Genomic DNA, 18294 nt, shown 5'->3' with positions numbered 1-18294 from the left:
AAAGTGTGCGTGAATGTCAGAAGCCAGCAGTGCAGCGTTTAAAGCCCCAGCAGAATTTACCCCGCGGCCATGTCTAGATGATGATTGGGAGGCCAGTGAAGAGTGACAGGCCTTCATCACTCGGTGAACACACATACTGACACCATTCCTCACTGCGGGGCTTTCCTCACCTCTTAGACACTTTGGATAGCCTCCCTAAATGATCTTTCTGGCCCCATAAATAAAACTAAAACAAATTGTTAAGGTCGTTTTGTTTTTTTGAAGAAATATCTGCTAGTTATGAGGCGTTATTAATGATTTATCTGAAACGTTTCTTTTTGCTTGGCTGTTTCTGTTCTTTGACGACTGCTGAAATTCGGATTATTCAGCAACGTGGGAGGCTACGAATTAAGATTATTAATTGTGATTATTATCAGAGGAGGAAATACATTGTTTGCCATCTGTTTGCATCCACATTGGTTTTTAGCTCTGTTTTCATATTAGCAAACAGACTCATTTGCATCATGTGCAGTGACACTAGCTCACCTACTGCAACTGTAAAATGTGTCTAATCTCTGTAAACCAAGAAGGGGATAGTAATTATGATAATGGAAAAAAACAGTTGCCAGGATAGCCACCACATAAAAGCATCATTGTCGAAGGTCTGTAAACCACCACTGACAGCCCGATTTAACTTTCCCTTTATCCATTAGCACCACACATAGGATAGAAAATTATCCCTTTGCAGTTTAAATCCTCCTGGATTGGCTCCGAAGCTCATTTAGGGACCAAGTTAATTGGCTCTGATCGGTGCATCATTTTTCCTTCTTTGTGGTTTTTCTTTGATGCCTGAATCGACTCATTTTTTTCTTCTTGAATTTGTGATCTTGTAACAGTTGCCACGATTAACTGATCAATTAGTAACTGAGCAGTTACTCACGGCTGTTAGGCCAGTTGCATTGCTGCAAGTCAGTGCCCTATAATCATAGGTTCTTTCAAGAGCCAAAACCCATTTGGCAGCTGCAGGGCAGATATTTCCTCTGGGCCGCCTTAACTTAAGGGAAGGGAGAAGGATGAGACGACTGTAGGGAGGAGGATAAGTGGTGTGGGGCAAACTGGGCCCTATGACTTCTCACCATTAAAGAAACACTTGAATATAATGGAAAAGTAATCTTTCGCTAACCCTTTGGCAGCATGTTTATATCTCACTGGAAGTTTTCAGAATTAGCTAAAGGACCAGCACAAGTGGTAAATGGACCGCACTTGCCGCCACCTTTCTAGCCTACAAGCTGTCACCCATTCATACACATTCTTACCCTGACGGCAGAGGATGCCCATCAGACATTTTGGTTCAGTATCTTGCCCAAGAACACTTTGACATGCAGAGGGAGGAGCCAGGTGTCGAACAGCCAACCTTCTGATGAGAGTACGATACGCTCTACCTTCTGAGCCAGATTTTAAACTTCACTGTTGTTTCACTTCAGGTTAGTTCATTTAATGAAGCTGTCGCACTTAAATAGAGTAATCTGGCAAAGATTACTCTATTTGAACAAAGCTGAGTCAGCCCTGTGCAGATACTTTATTAGGTCTGGTTGCTTTCTGTGCTGTTTGTAGGCCTGGTCACTTCCTTGAGGATTAAACCGTACTTTGGACTGGTGGTTAAATCGAGTGTTTTTACAGTTGGGAGCAGGAAGGTGGAAGCAGGCTATATATGTCAGCAGTGATGACTGTGTTTCAAAAACCCAGATATAGCTATTGTCACTTGCCCCGATGTAGTTGAATCAGAAATGATGGTGCAGCTGGTGCAGGGGAAAAGCTGAGTGTTAACTGTACAATCCCTGCATGGTGGCTGCTGAGGGCCAAAACAACAACTGTACAGGAAATGTGCAACAGAATAATAATTCCAGTAAAACATATTGAATTTCATTGCATTGTCCATGTAGGAGGATCTTAAATAAAGTATTCAGTAGCCCAGAATGGGCAAACCAAACACTGGCTCTGGATAATGCTGAGCTGTATTCAGTTGGTTTGCAGTCTGCAACTTAACTGCTAGATGCCACTGAATCCTACACACTGGTCTCTTTAAACACACAGCTCAAGTATTAATAACATCCTCTTTTGATATTTTCTTTTCTCTTCTGAATCAACAGCTCTACAGGAAGTGCACGCCGGTTCCTGTCTGGTTTCATGCCTTTGCCCTGCATGCTAACTGGCTCACGCTGGGACAACCAGACCCGTTTAACTTGACAGAAACAGTGTGTCTGTGTGTGTTGGATATGATGTGACACAGTGTAAGTTAGTCTTCTTGTCTGTGGGGGGGGGGGGGGGGGGTTATAGCGGTTGTATAGTGAGTGGTTATCACATGGGACTTTAACCAAAGTTCTCAGATTGTGACCGTCTCCACCTACTCGTATTCCCCCCGGGGTCGGGTTGCACCGAGTTCACAAACTGACAGTGAACGGGCAGCTATCTGCCTGTTTCTGGTCAGCAGAGAGTTCACTGTTGTATAGGAGTATAGGCACAGCCCAGGGATATAAAGTGCAATCTTAGATCAGCATTCTTCCTCTGAGACTCTATAAATGTGCTAATGCTCGCTTTTTTGTTGTGAGTAAGCCATAAGTAGGATTAATAGATCATGTATTAACAGCACTTTGCCGAGGCCTGGTGAATATGTAACATTGTCTGTGTTTCCTCAGGTCAGTGCAGTCAGTGCTTGGGGTAGACTACACAGTGTGTAGCGGTCGGCCTGGATTCTCCACCTTGCTGTAACTCTACTAATGGCACTTTACTTCTCTCAAGTACTACAAAGCTTAATAATGGAGTCTCTGGCTCTGGGGCCTTGAGACACTGTAGTCTGTTTTCGTGAGCATTGTGTTTTTTAGAGTGTGTATTGTGTTTAGATTTGTGGTGTACAGCAGGTTTGGGTTTATGCAAGTGTGTACCCACTTCAGCTTGTGTGTTTTCTCTTCCTGTGTGTGTGTGTGTGTGTGTGTGTGTGTGTGTGTGTGTGTGTGTGTGTGTGTGTGTGTGTGTTTGTGTAATGCAATGATGTCAAGGGGAAAAAGTAAACATGGTTTCCATGAGTAGCTTTTTCGCTCCAAGGTTTACTCAAAGTTTTCCAGCAGAGGTCACTTCTAGAGTCAGGGACAATGTGTTGCGGTTCATTCTGAGTGATCGCCTGTGAGGAGGTAAAGCTTCTGTCCCACACTGATGTCCTCCCAACAAAGTAGAAAGATAGTGATTCTTCTCAACTTAAAAGAAAGGAGCACACGGTTGTTTTAGGTCAGCCGGGGTACAAACTAACAGCCACTTTATAAAGGCATCTTCCCGTGGCTGCCACATTAGTGGGGAGCCATTGTGTTCTCAGCAGCAGTCTACCATAAAGAGGGACTCGGATTGATGGAGTTGGGGCACTCAGACCACTACATCAGACCCCTCCTAGCAGGCCAATGCTTTCAGTCAGCAGCCCCTCTCCACAGCATGTTTACAGCTCTATTCATTTAATTGATACTCCACTCCATTTGGCATATAGTCTCCCCTGGCAAGAGTTCTTGAAAAACAATCACAAAAGTGCCGTTTTGGGGGAAAAGGCAAGAGACATACATTTCAAGGATGCTATGCCGATTCCATGTGTGGCCTTCTGGTGGAAACCAGGCCAGAACCTGCCTATTGATTCAGCCTGTGAATCATCGCCGGGGCATGCCTGAGGGGAGACGATACAGTGACAGTGATTTGCCACTCCCTGGTGCCAGGGTACTGCCCTGGTCGTTTTAAATGTGGCCTCAGCTGTTGCCCAAAGTGATGTGTGGCTCTCTGTGTTGAATGGCCGGCTGGCTGGGCCCCTTTAATACCATGCCTGGCCACTCCTAGACACACACACACACACACACACACACACACACACACACACACACACACACCAGCATGACCAAGAAGCGTGATACACAGATACTGATGTACACACACACACACACAGAGTTAGACTGGCTGGAGTCAGTATCCAACGTGCAGCAGCCCGGCCCCTATTTTTCTTTCTCTGTCTCAACTCTAACCCCGGTCAGTCATGTGTACTCAGGAAACGGAGGTCATCGTGTCTTGCTGGGGGCAGGGAACAGATTGAAGGTCTCTGAAATGATTCAGTGGCAGACAGGCAGCGAGTGAGCCATGCAAACAGTAGCCAGCACTCCTATCCCCACCATTTCCTTCCCCTGTACCACCCATTTGTACCTCATCGCTCTTTCTCCGGCTCTTGTCCTGTCCCTTAAACATCTTGATCCTCCTAAAATAGATGCTCTCCAGGAATACAAATATGGAAACGTTTTCTGGATGACTTTTTTCCGTATTTATATTACTTCAGCTTGCTCTTAAGCTAGTTATGCTTTCTACAGTTGGCTGACATTTACAGTTGTGCACTGCAGCAAAGAACCGGTTAAATTGCAGGTCAGGACATTATATTCTCCTAATCATAGTTGGTTTCACTCTTTGATCCGGATCCGTCTCCGTTTCATGGGTGTCAGGTTGTGTCTTTGGATCCCTGTAGGCCACATGTACCTGGCAAATAAAGTGATTCTAATTATTGCGGGGACACTGATGGTGCAAAGTATACAGCAAAGAACGGCGTACTGATCCGGAGCAGCTGGCAATGAGTTACACTTGTTTACGGACGGTCTTTCTTTCCACCAGCTTGAACACACTGTGACTACTGCTGTTATTTCTATGTTCAGCCTTTTGAAGTCAATTATAGTAATTGGGTATGATGAAGGCAGGAGTAGTCTTAATTTTGGGGTCACAGCTGTATTAAAAAGTTTTTCCAGGTAAAAAGGATTGACTTGCGTTGTGTGAAACCCTTTAAGCGCCATTGCAGTTTGCCCGAACATAACCTGAACTGATTACTCAACTCAAATGATAGTGTAGTGTGACTGGTGTTGCTTAACTTGTTGTTTTGGGAACTCATTAGACTTTTAATCACATTTAGAAATGACACAACCAGGATCATTACACTGCAGCAAGCTTATTTTATTTAGTATTTTAGTGATTTTAATAGCTATTTAGCTTAAATTGATCTCTCATTTCAGCAGCGTTAAGTGTGCCGTGCCTGCATGGTTCATATGAGACATCTGGACAAAATGTGTCTCTCTCAACAAAGACAAACCTATCTCTATTTTTGGTTATTCCAAAAGTTGTGTTCTCTAGGGAAAGCTGTCTTTTTGAACAAAAAAAAAAAACACAGATAGAGTAGTGCTAGAGAAATACTCTGGTCGAGGGAAAATGATGCATATTTTCAGCAGTGTTATTATTTAGTATACACAGTGTGCCACTACTGAATGTATACAGTATAATGACACTGAATAGACTCCATTCAGGTCAAACTATCCCTGAGTGGCAATCTGGGAAACAGTAATTAATTCTGTTCTGATGCATGTGACCCAGAATATCACATTAAGGGGTTAGTATTAATGATTAGCATTAATTAAGGGAATCATCTGGACGCTCTACCTCGCATTGTTCTCTTGTACTTGAACATTGAATGTCAATATCAGACATGTCATTAAATCAATGGCAGCCCCGAGCAAGAACGTTGTACGTCCGCGTTCAACTCCAGTTGTTGACAGTTTTATTGTATTTGTTATGCGGTTATTGGTAATAAAAATATAGAGTTTAGCCAGCTATGTGGTCACCATAAACTCACCAACCAGGATGCCATAAAGCAGATTGCCCTGACCTTTGACCCTGATCCTTGTCCTACAGTTTATCCTGGACATTCCTGGGTTCTCATTCTTTCACTTAGCTTCACTTTCCTTCTGATGCACTGCACACTTTCATCCACATTTTCTCCTTGTTGTGTTTTTTTTTTTTTTACTCCTCTTTTTACGTAAGCATGCCGAGCTACAAACCGGGGCCTGGGAAATTGGATTACCACGGTAACAGCATTTTTCAAATTCCCTCTTCATATGGCTGTTTGGGAGCAGAACAGAGGCACCATCACCTCCAGTCGGCCAGCTCCCCCCGATAACAGGGCTCGGCAGATGTGCCGGCCAGGCGTGTTTTGCATTACGGATGACTGACTGGCCTTATTGATTGAGTCCATCCTATCTCATTGTTGCTCTCCAAACCATAATGAAAAGATAACATGGACTTCCCCCGAAACAGATCAGTATAAAACAGGATGAAGTGTAACGGCTGGCACAGTGGCGGGGCAAGTCGTGAAAGGAGACAGCAGGGCTTTTTTTTTTTTTTTTTTTTTGTCTCGAATTGTTGGTCATTCTTTCTCTGTCTCTTGCCTCTTGTCTCTCACGCTCACTCGCTCTCCTAGCCCCACCCTCCCGATCCCTTCTTTGAAACCCAACCGCTGTACTCATCCCTAGGATCCTTCTGCAAGGATTAATCAGTTTTCCATTCCTGGAGAGATTATTCAAATACTGTTACATCTACAGCCAGCAGCAGCACTCCCTCCCTCCTTCCCCCGAGCAGCAGCACAGCTCTGACTGAAGGAAAAGTCCTGTTCTTACTCTCCATTTCTTCCCTCTATGTCTTTAGCTCTGTGTTTTGTGTCCTGTGTGTCTCTCTCCTCGTCTGCGTATTTCCGTCTTTACACTTCACCACCATTGTTCACTGTACGTGCTTATGTCCGTTATTGTCTGCTAAGCACATTGATGATGTTGCATGTGAGAGTCTTTGGAGAGCTCGGTAGCTTTTTTGTCCTTCACTGTTGCTTGTTTCTGTGTATATGAACACAGAGAGAGTATAAATGGTCCTTGTGTAATTGTCCTCATTAGTGCTGGTCGGAGAACAGAGAACAGAGATCCTCACGGCATCAGACTATAGGAGCAGTGACAGCTCCAGCAGGGTTTAGATCCTGCTTTCCTACACCAAAGCCTTTCCCCTCCAGTCCCTCCTCCCAGTCCTAATTCCCCCTCCATGCCTCCCTATCCTCCATTCACTCCCTTTGTAGTTTTAAAGAATTAAATAGAAAAACTATTAAAAGTATTGTTTTATGTCTGATGCTCTAAAAGCTGGTTCTTGGACATATTTTTGCTTTCTGACATGATTTAGACAAACATGCTTCAACGCTGTCAGTAAGTACAATTCTGTCTGTGACGATTACACCTGTCATGCATCATTTGGCTTCAAGTTAAAAGCACCCCTCATTGCTGGCTTATTTTGTTCGGTATATCATTTTGTGTAAGTGGCCAAACATAGGTATACTTATGTTATGCTGGGATATTTGCTGAAAACAGCTCTCTTTATAGCGAGTGCTAATTTGCAACACCCGTCCCTAGAGAGGATCTTATGAAAGTAACAAAAAACAAAAAATACACAAATCTAATGACAGTGCAGACACGAAACACTGCATGTTACATGTTCCCAGTAGGAAAACCGTGTCCTGGTATGGCTTTTGCTATTGCTTTGTAGATGTACAAATGGCAAAAAAAAGTCACTCCATTTATATTTAGCCGTGTTTGTCTGTTTCACTTGAAAGGATAACTGCAGTGTAATTCTTTGTACTTTTGCCATTAATGCCGACGAAGATCACAAGCTCTGTGAAGTATTTGCCGGAGTCAGAAGTTGTAACTGTCTGTTCTACTGCGGCTTTGCTTTTACCTCCTTAAGGTTATAAGGTTGCACTTTAATTTTTTTTTTTAATCCAGTTAAACGCAACTTTTCATGCTGTGAGGAACAGTATCCTTATTTTTAATGAGTCTGGAATAAAAACAAACCCAAGGCAAACTGTGTTATTTCATTTTTACCGCTAACTCCTCCACCCTGCCCGTCATCTCTGCCTCTCTCCCTCTATCTTAACTCTTTTGCATCCTTATTATTTTACCTCCCTTATTTTACTGCCTCTCACCTTTCCTCCCTCTGTCCCTCTTTCTTTCTGGCTCATGGCCTAAACCAAGGGCTAAACCAACCTCACATGACCCCACCCACCCATCCATCCAACCACCCAGCCCGGCACTCTGCACCAGGCGAACACAGCCAGACTCCCCCCACCTCCCCCCTTGCTCACTGTGTGCTCCGCTCCCTCTGGCCCATTCGGCCTGGCCTCCATCCCGGTCACTGCTCACCTTCCTGCCACACACACCGCACACATACACAATGGAGTTACCTAATACCTGGTGGTACTGCTGCTAATGCAGATTTCATACACAAATGCCATGTTTGACATGGGATAATAAACGTGTTCAACCCGCATTTGCTCTTGCAAGTTAATCCCTGGTTTTTACTGTTGACATAGGCACGCTTTACTGTTCAACGTTGTACATTAATACATAGTATAAATACTTTATATTTGCTCAATTTTTTCACTTTTATCATTTTATTAAAAGGTTTCTTGCAGTTTTTGACTTGAAATCAACACAAGGGATGATTTTCTTTTAGTCTTTATTCTATATTTATCAGAAATTCTCATACAAAAGCCAAGCCAGTACATGCACAGACAGGGGTTGAACTCAGGTCCATAGCAGGGTTGAAAAGTCAGGTTTTAATGATACGTGCTGATTCAAATCAATGGCAAAGGCGTATCCATCCAAGGTCATGAAAGGGGTATAAAGGGTAAAAAGTTGTCCCTTTTTTATAGAAGAAAATAGTAACAGCTTGTTGGGACATTCATGATTTTCTTGTATTTCTCATTCCAAACGTTACATTTTGGCAACACTACTCATATCACATTTCTGAAAACGGTTACACATTTTGTACACTTTCACACGGCAGGTGCATATGCTTGACTGAGCACAGACAGTCACTCATATATATATATACACACACATTTCTCAAACGTACGCTTTTCTTTCCCACGCATATGAGTATATATGCTTTGAGTTACGTTCCTGCTCTCCCCTTGTTTGTGTCTCTTAGACGCTGCAGCCCGCTGGCGAGAAGGTGTGTGGGTTGTAAGCTGGCAGGAGCATACGCGTTAAGTGATTTAGGAGGTGTGTTTGGTAAGGTGCTGTGAGAAGAGGCATTAAAGCTATGGGGAATTAACGGACCAACTTCAGGCTGTGAGACCCCCCCCCCAACTATTCTCCAGACTAAAGGTGTTCTACGTCTGTCTGTCCCTGGGATTTATTCAAAGAAACTCCTTCTAAAACGAGATCTCCTGGCAGGAAATGACCTTTGTTCGGGACCTGAGCGCGTATTATCATCTTGTAGTTATTCTGTTGAGCTAACATTGTTTGGCTGCTTTTTAGTGCTGGGTAAAGTAGCGTACAGTTGGTTTATCAGGAGCTTTTTCACAGCTGGAAACGAGGCTGGTGAGAGCAGCGTTTGTGAGTCAGAAAACCTGTGAACTGAAGGATGCTGGAACCCTCTGTAGAGCAGAGTTGTATGATTCTCTGTAGGTTTTTCACTACGGCCGACCCCTTTCACGTACAAGTTGATCCATTGTTTATAAAGGGATATTGATCAGTGCAGGTTTATTCTGGTTCCAGCTTCTCAAACGTGAGGATTTGCTGCGTTTTTTTTTAGTTATCACAAATTTAATATCTTTGCATTTGGAGATGTTTTCATAATTTCAGAAATTTTATCCACCAAATACGAAAACTATTTGACGAAAAGGGGCACAGATTAATAGATAAATAATCTCTCTTTGCAGGTCTAAAACTAACCTCCATCTGGTAGTTATTTGCAGAAAATGTGTGGTTGTCAAGTTGGCAAACTTGCGTGCCAGCGCCAAAACACTGCTGCTTAAAATTCTGGAAAGGCATTAAGAAACAGGGATGCCTGTTTCATAAAACACTGCCCACCTAAAAGCGCTGTTTCCCTGTGTACCATTACAGTTTCACAACCACAGTAGTTTTCTTAAAGAGGTGTTAAAAAACACTATCCCTATTTACATATTTAGAAGATATGTTTAAAAGCACTGGCACCGTGACGAGCATTCAAGATGACAACATTTACTCACAGCCCGTGCATAGTATATTGGAAACAAATGCTTTTAAATTGTTGTACCGAAGACTAGGAAGAGCAGACAAATCTATTTTCCTCCTGCTCCTCCTCTTCACTCTGCAGGCTGGAAGCATGCAGCCTGTCACTGGCACTGCAGTGAGCCCAAACATGATATGACCTAAATAAACCAGTGTGTTAGGAGAGAGCGAGAGTGAGGGATGAAGCAATATTTTTCCTCTCTCACTCAGTCGTCTTGTTTTCAAACACTTCACTCTACTGCAGGCTACAACTTGTGCTTAGTCGAATGCATACACACACACACACACACACACACACACACACACACACAAAACCATTTTTATATGCACTACTTTATATTGGGACACCTGCAAAGGTATTTGGCTTTTACTACAAAGCAGGTGCTTTCACACATCTAAGCACCTGCTTTACACCTTGTTAGTCGTCGACAAGTCTCCAGCTACAGTATGGCTCAGGGGTCATGATTGTCTTTTTATGATTTTCTTATTGTCTGTAGGCAACAGACAATAAGAGAGAGGTGTTTGCTCTACCACACAATAGCCAGAGTTTTCATTACGAAAGGAGACAAAAATCCACCAACAACAGCCAAAAGCCTCCGCTTGAATTTGGCTGGTGTCTTGCAAGGTTGGCCACACAACCACTCATTTGGCCAAGTGACTAGGCGTCAGTCGTACTTGTTCATAACATGTAGTTGCGTGTGAAGCATGCATGCTCAACTTTGTTTTGTTTCTTCTGTAGGTGCACTCAGACTATTTTGAAGTGCAGAATTATGCTACTGCACATGACCGATCCGGGCTCTTGAGATGTTTCTTGTGTCCACGGTCTACACCAGCCCCCCCCCCCCCTTTAGGGACAGAAGGACGTTTGATGTGTTTATGTGTGTTTCAGTGGCCTGTGCAGGGCTGAAAGCTTCATTGTGTGCTACCCACAGAGCTAGAGCCTGACACGTAAAGATAAGAGAGCCTCACCTCAAGCACACTTTCTACCCCCAGCCAGTACTGCCTCACAGAACAGGTTTCACTATGTAAACAGACAGCTTGGTCCTGTGAGTTTGTGTGTGTAGTTAAGTAGGTGCATATGTGTGTGGTCTCTGTGAGCATGTGTGTGTGTGTGTGTGTGAGTGAATCCTGCTATGTTGCTGCTTGTTTCTTGTGTGTGTTTATGTGCGCGGACACTCGGTTCTCCTGGATTAAAAGACCTTTAATCCTGCTCGATCCTCATCAGCTCAGAAGTTAATGGGTACAACTTGTTAGTCAAGGAGTACACTCTCACGTGTTAAAAGTTAGAAGTGCACGGCTGAATGACTTCTGGTCCTCGGTTATGAGTTGCCGAGGGAGAGGCTTTCGATGATGGATGCACCTCTCAGTTCTACTTTGGATCAGCAGCTTTTAATTGGATCTTTTGGAGGCTTTTTTGTGCCTCTTAATCTCCTCCCAAAGCCAAGAAGACATACATGCACAGTTTAAAGTAGTGCTCTTAGCCTAATTAATTGTGCTGTTTCAGAGAATTTCAGCCTCTGAACCTGCAAGTGAGACCAAGACTTAAAACCAACCATACTCGACATAAAGACAGTTGTGACCCTGGTTCAGCTACCAATGCACTCCAGTTAGATTTTTTTCTTCTGAATAAATGTGACTAATCTGCACATTTGTATGTTGTTTTGCTTGCCAACATTTAAGGTTGTTAAAACCGCTTGTGCTTGTCGCCCTGTGGACTTACTTTAGCCATGTTTACAGTAGTTACTTCGGTGTCTGAACCCAAAAAACTTAATTTCTAGTTTGCCCAGACATGTTGTTGTTGTCGTCATGTTAGCTATCGTAGCAGAAGAGTTATGGCTGTGTGGAGCTGGTGTGCTCGCTGTGGGAAAGCCATCTGTCTGCATGTTAGCTGTGCTGCTGCAACTCTAGCAACACTCTGCTAACCCACCATAGAGTTAACGGTTATTCATCTCACTAAATCTCCTGCAGAAGCCTGACTTCAGTGGTCAAGATGTTGATTGAAGACACCCTTAACTGTCTATGGAAATAATCTGGATTGTCATATAACTGTAATATTGTAGCGTTGGTGTAATCGGCACATAAAAAGTCCTCTCAGTAGGAGCAGCCGACTGCCCTCAGTGTCCTCTGTTCTCTTTTTATTTGGGCCGTCTCGACTCGTAACACTACAGAGACTTTCGTTCCTCCTTGTGCACTGATGTTAGTATTTAAAGGGTTCCTATTTACAGGCACTAAACAGGATGCATGAAATTGGTAGTCTTGCATTGTGGCTAAGCTTCTTATCCGCTATCAAACAAAGGAAGTTGACTAATTTCTGTGTTGACATAAACCATTGACTGCACGTGAATTGGTTCATTTCCCAGACTTTCAAACTTTTGGTATTACTTAATATGTTCCGCTGTCACCTTTTTTTTTTTAACTGTTGCTCTGTTATTTCTCCAGCTTTCCAGTCAGTACAGCACTACTTTATTAAGCTGCTGCTGACAGCCCAATTTTCACCCTGGGACTAATAAAGTGTCTCTCACCACTCACAGGGAGCTCAGCGATGAATAAGCTACGGCAGAGCTTCCGCCGGAAGAAAGACGTCTACGTCCCGGAGTCGAGTCGGCCGCACCAGTGGCAGACGGATGAGGAGGCGGTCCGCAGCGGCAAATGTAGCTTTGCAGTCAAGGTGACTCCCCCTCATACATAAACACACCTGAATACAAAACCTCTCATGCACAATCTCACACACACACACACACACACACACACACACACAGACAGAATGCAGTGCTGACCTTACTGTGGCACACTCATACCTCTGAGAAACCTGCACGCTGCCCGGCTCCCCAAGGACGCTGCTTGTGATTAATCATAAGCATTCAGAGACTTTGAGCGCAGCTTTTATCTAGGTTGCAAGATTATCTGCTGGTGCCTTCCAAACCTGTGGGATGTGGGTGCACAATTGATTTCTGGCCTCCAAGAGTATCAAAAACCACTTGAATCATAAAGTAAAATGTGCAAAATTAAAGAATGCATTTCATTATAGCTGACAAATAACCATTCAGGGACACTTCGATTGGGGCAGCGCAACACGTGCCTTTCTTCATACAGTATATGTCTTCAGTGTTCCAGTCGAACTGGACGTGCTGTGCTGCGGTTGATGGAGTGGAGAGTTGGCTGTATTTTGGCAACACTGCCTTCCACTTTCGCAAACAGAAGTGCAACGGTACACTTCCTCTCATCACATAGTCTCAAAAGCTCTCCCTCGCTCTCACTCAGATAAAGGGGAATTAAAAAAATGCAGAGTCGAGAAAGAGAAAGTTTTCCTCCACATATATATGCTTTGGTGCACGGATGTGGATTGTACACTTGTACTAACTAGTGTAGCACCCTTGTGTTTGCTTTATCATGCTTCCTTAGAGCAAGAAAACGGGAATTGAAAATACGGTAAGCGTAAGGATGTGGAAGAGACAGTAGTGAAGAAGTTAAGGAAGGTATCAATGGAGAGACTACCTTGAGTTTTCTGTTCCACAGATAGAGGTGTGCATGTGTCTGTTCGTGGATTCAGTTGTTTGTCTTTACACTTCAATGTGTGAAACGCCCAAGAGCTCCTCTAAGCTGTCTTCCAAATGCCCCCCACCCAAACACACACACACACACACACACACACACACACACACACACACACACACACACACACACACCCCTTCTCTCCCCCACCTGCTCCCCATAAATTGTCTCCCTTCTCTCTACTCAAAGCTATATTTGTTGATGAGCACTCTTATTTACCACTTCCTTCAAGTAGGAACACTCTTTGATCTTTGTCTTTAAAGAGACTTTTACAAATGGTCTTTCCAAGGTAAAGTTTCATTAAACTACTTTAGATTTTTTTTTTTAAATTCTCCTAAAATGCTCTGCCTACATAAAGTGACAAAAGAACAAAACAAAACTGGGTTGTGTGAATGTAACCAGCCAGTAGGCACACCTGGCCAAATTTTAAACTCAGGTAACTAACCATTGTTGCATGTTCTTGCTCTAATCCTCTAGTAAACTGTTGAAGTAGTCTGGGAGTTACAGATGAGCCGCTGTGGACAAAGGAACAATCTCTCATTGTCATGCTTTCCTTCTTGTAATTGTACTGCAGCCACACACACTTGTCCACCAGCATTTTTTCCCCCTCTGCACTGGCTTTCATCGTGCCGGTGCAACCTACCATGCTACTCTTCTGTATCCCTCCTCCCCCTCCTGCTCTCTGCCTCCCGCTCTAGGTGCCTCAGAGGAGCCCGGTTGCGTGTGGGTTGGAATAGTTGCAGTGAAATTATCACCGACTGCCGCACTGAAGAGTAACCAACAGAGGGTAGGAGAGGGGATGCAGCAGAGGAGGAGAAGAAAAAAAAGAGGGGACCTGGGTGGCGGTGGAGTCATGATGTGGTGAAATGAGCCTTTATAGTTGTGGCTTGGGGCTTCCCCCATTACATAGTGCATTTAACAAGTATAATATAAGCCCTGTTCTCCACTGATTACAACGTCTGAGTTTTTAGCTCTGTGCCCAGCATGCTAGTGGTGTGTCATATTAAGCACTTGTGTTTATGTGTGTGTGAATTTAAGCAGTCAGCGTGTGTTGTTTTCAGGCTGAAAGTGCAGTGATGGGCAGTTACTCATGATTCAAGGTGACTGTCAAAGGCATAAAAATGTAAACGTTTCTGTATGGAAATGTCTGTCTTATGAGACTGCTGAAGGCTGGAGATGGATGTGAGATTAGATTAAATTGTTTGTGTGTGTTGCCTACCAACAAAAACAAATGAGAAGGAAACGTGTTTACATGTCCTTGGTTCACTTAAATTGTTTAACCTTTCCATTTGTCTGGAAATGAATGTGCATTTTTTTGTGTTAGCTTGTTTTCTGCAGTTTTTCACTCATTGGAAAGAATGAGCTTGTAAGGCTGCGTGCAGCATGGATTCTTTATTGAATCTGACAGAATTTTACACTCAAACTGATTTATGGCCAATACGCTGAATTAATTCCTGGAATCCGTCTGGATTACATCCAGAAAGTTTACACCGAGGAAGCCAACTCCAGTTAATTGATATTGATATGGTTTGATATCTATGTGTATATGAAATGCGACCTTGTACCCATGACACCTTTGGAGCTTCTGTGCTGGAAGTGATCTTAACTGTTGTTTATTACTTTTTGACCGAGCCAGGCGAGCTGTTTCCCCTCCACTTCCAGTCTTTACTGCTAAACTAACTTAACTCCAGCTACATATTCACCATACAGACTTATGACCAGAATCATTCTTCCCACCTAACTCTCTGCAAGAAAGCAGATAAGGATATTTCCCAAAATATGAAGTATTTTGTCATATAAGTAGCCCTTCACAGCTGGAAAATCAACCCCAGGGGCAGGGGAATGTAAACGCAACATCAAACACAATAATACAAATATCATGATATATAAACTACATCTAATCCTAGCCCACTTTAGGATTAGTACCAAGTGGAACTAATCCTAGTGTGGGCCCACAAACAAACCTGGATTTAAGAACCCTACACATATACAGCACACTGTTCAGGAGATGTGATCAGAATTTCATGGCATTAGTTGATCTGTTATAAGTGAATGTTTCAGCCCCCAGATTGTTGCTGCAGTTACTAACAGGATGGAGTAAGAGGCTACAATAAAGCATCTGTTGTGACACTTCAAGCCTCCCTTGCGTTTACTCATCTCACCTCAGCCACGTCTCCAGGCTGATCCCCTGTTAGCGACGCTGCTGCTTTCATTGTCCTCACTACCCACAGCTGCCTCCTTGCATCAGTATTGTCCTCAGCACAGCAAGCGTTTCCTCGTGCGCACCTCTGTGTTTAACGCAGATATGTGTGTGCGCGCGTACACATTTGTATTCTAATATGCGGACAGTGTGACTCACATCTGTGGCGTCACACTCTCAGAATAGCAGGGCCGGAGGGTGGGGGAGACGGGCGTGGGTCAGCGTCACTCGTTGTGTGTGTATCTATTAAGGAAAGGGTAAGGACTTCCTCTCCGGCCCCACACACACAATGGCTTCTGTGGCGGTCAGGGTTGTGACTCCTGAGCGACACGCAGCCGGGTGATGCTGCTTCAGGTCCGGGAGGAGGAGGAGGAGCAGGAGAGGGAGGTTTCGAGCCTTTTTCCGTTCATTCAGTTGCAGTTAAACCCACTTACATAGGATTTCCAACAATCTCCCGATTTGGGTTGTCGCATGGTGGGTTTCCCCCAGGAAATTGGTAACTGGAGCAGACTATATTGTGATTGATCATTCACTACAATTTCCTGAGCTGCGTTTGACCGATCCTGATGCATCTTATCTCTTGATTAATTAGTCACTAGATGGCCGTTTTAAAAATGATCTGTCCTTAAATGTGTGGTATAGTGATTCAGCACCTCTGCTCTTCATCCTTCAATGTTAATGTTGTATTAGTGTATATTTTTAAAGCCGTTGGTGGAGGGAGTGCAGTTAACAACTTTACCTAACTCCCAAGTGCACTAAGAACTGAGGGAACAAAATCTTAAAATGTCAAAACTCTTTGTAATTTCATGTTAGACAATTATATAGTCGGGACTTACCATGTTGCACAATAATTCACTATTCATACCGGAAAAAGATTACACAATCACCAGAAACTTTTTAAAGTCGTTTTCCTGCTGACAGGATTACCTTGCCCTATCTCAATTGGGTTGTGACAAGCATCTCTTGGGTGGAGTTTTCTGAAGGCCAAAATAATAATATATCCGACCTAGGTCGCGTTTCCGCAGAAACACAAAGGATCTGGTTGTATATTAACCATCCTGAGCGTACAAGGAAAGAGGTGTTTTCCTCATGTAATCCCCTCCTCATACAATCACACACTAGTTGTTAGATTTACTTGCCCATTTAAGTGTTTAGCATTTTCTCCATAGACAAATTTAGGAATCAACTGGGGAACAATTGAACTGCGATTGACCTCAAGATGGTAATTAATTAGGTGTATAAATCACCAGTGTCAGCCTACCATGGGATATCTGGACTCATTTAAATACCCGATCTCCTTCCAGACTTTATTATTGTTACCTTACTTAAACTTCAGTAGAGAGCCACAGGATAGGTTTGTCACAGCATTACTCACTCCCTCTCTTTCTGTCTCTCTTCCTCTCTCTACCCTGCAGTACCTGGGACATGTGGAGGTGGAGGAGTCCCGAGGCATGCACATCTGCGAGGATGCAGTCAAGCGGCTGAAAACGGTAGGTTTCACTCGAAAACCCCTCCATACTTCCAGGAACGAGGCTGCTGAATACCAGACATCCTACTTCCTTTTTTATCTCTCCCTTATCTTTTCCTCCGTTAATTTCCTTCTCTGTGCTACCAACATCCTACTGACTCCTTCTAACATTTCCTTTTTTTTTTCGTGGCAGCCCTCCATCTGTCACCAAGCAGTTTTGTTGTTTTTAGCGTTGTTTATTTCTGCCTAGTTTACTCTGTACATCGAGGCCAAAGCGTGGCTGATTGTTGCCATTTGTCAGTGAGGGTCTCCACCCATATTGACCCTCAGACAACCTCCGGGGGTGTCGGGGGCTGTTCTGAATGTCTCTTCCTCTCTCTCTCGTACACTGTCCCAGCCAGAGGAGATATAGACCGGCATGTACTTCCTGCTGCAGTGGATTCCGGCGGAGTTGCGCAAAAAGAACAAATTCCAGTTTGGGGAGCAGGGAAGGGGAAGGGGGAAACTATGGCGCAAATGCTTTTCCATGCTGTCGGTTGTTTGCCAAGGCCCCACCCAGGTCATAAACTCCTGTGGGTAAATGAGGCTGATTCTCAGAAGTCAGGGCCAAACCTGAGTCGGCAAGTCCGCTTCTGGGGATCTGTCTCTATTCAAGAGTATCAGCACGTCATACCTGAGTGTCAGGACAGAGCTAATTTGGAATTCTGTGCCAACAAAGGTTATGAAACTCCTGCGTGAAGTGTCTGAGATTAGCTTTCAGTTTCACTTTAAATGACTCAGACTAATTGAGAATTCCCACCCTGTTCCTTCTTTTATCAATACCTATTCTACTTCTTGCTTCATAAAATACTGTAAAGGGTCTTTTAGTCGTTTTGCATGTTCGACTCAATGAGCTGTTGAGAACTACTTGAGCTATTGAGAGCCATTTGTTAGTTTGATTATACCGTAGAACATGCTTGAGAATCATTTCATATTTTATGAGTACAATTTAACAGAGAGTAAAACACTTAAATTGTCATACTAGTTAAAACAGAACAGTATAATAAAACAGAACTTATATAACACACACACACACACACACACACACACAGTCTTACATTTATACAGAAGCATATATTTTCAAACTAAGTATAAGATCATACACACATATTAGACACAAAAGCACTAGTACA

At 43.5% G+C, this 18294-nt stretch overlaps 1 protein-coding gene across 10 annotated transcripts in view; it reads left to right on the top strand.

Annotated features, from left to right (window-relative positions):
- Nucleotides 1-18294, top strand: part of numb (NUMB endocytic adaptor protein) — a 39685-nt gene that overhangs the window by 9767 nt on the left and 11624 nt on the right. For 3 of the 10 annotated variants that reach the window (XM_051396201.1, XM_051396200.1, XM_051396195.1), the window contains exons 1-3: nt 11012-11142; nt 12434-12570; nt 17070-17144. In XM_051396201.1, coding sequence (XP_051252161.1) covers nt 11139-11142; nt 12434-12570; nt 17070-17144 — 216 coding nt within the window. In that variant the 5' untranslated portion in view covers nt 11012-11138. Of the gene's footprint in view, nt 1-2129; nt 2271-11008; nt 11143-12433; nt 12571-17069; nt 17145-18294 lie in introns of those variants that run through there. The other 7 variants (XM_051396196.1, XM_051396197.1, XM_051396199.1 and 4 more) reach the window with 5 other exon arrangements.

Source organism: Dicentrarchus labrax, unplaced genomic scaffold (genome assembly GCF_905237075.1).
Source record: "Dicentrarchus labrax unplaced genomic scaffold, dlabrax2021, whole genome shotgun sequence".
NCBI lineage: Eukaryota > Metazoa > Chordata > Actinopteri > Moronidae > Dicentrarchus > Dicentrarchus labrax.
Note: the sequence above shows the minus strand (reverse complement) of the source record. Positions and strands in the feature narration are given on the sequence as shown.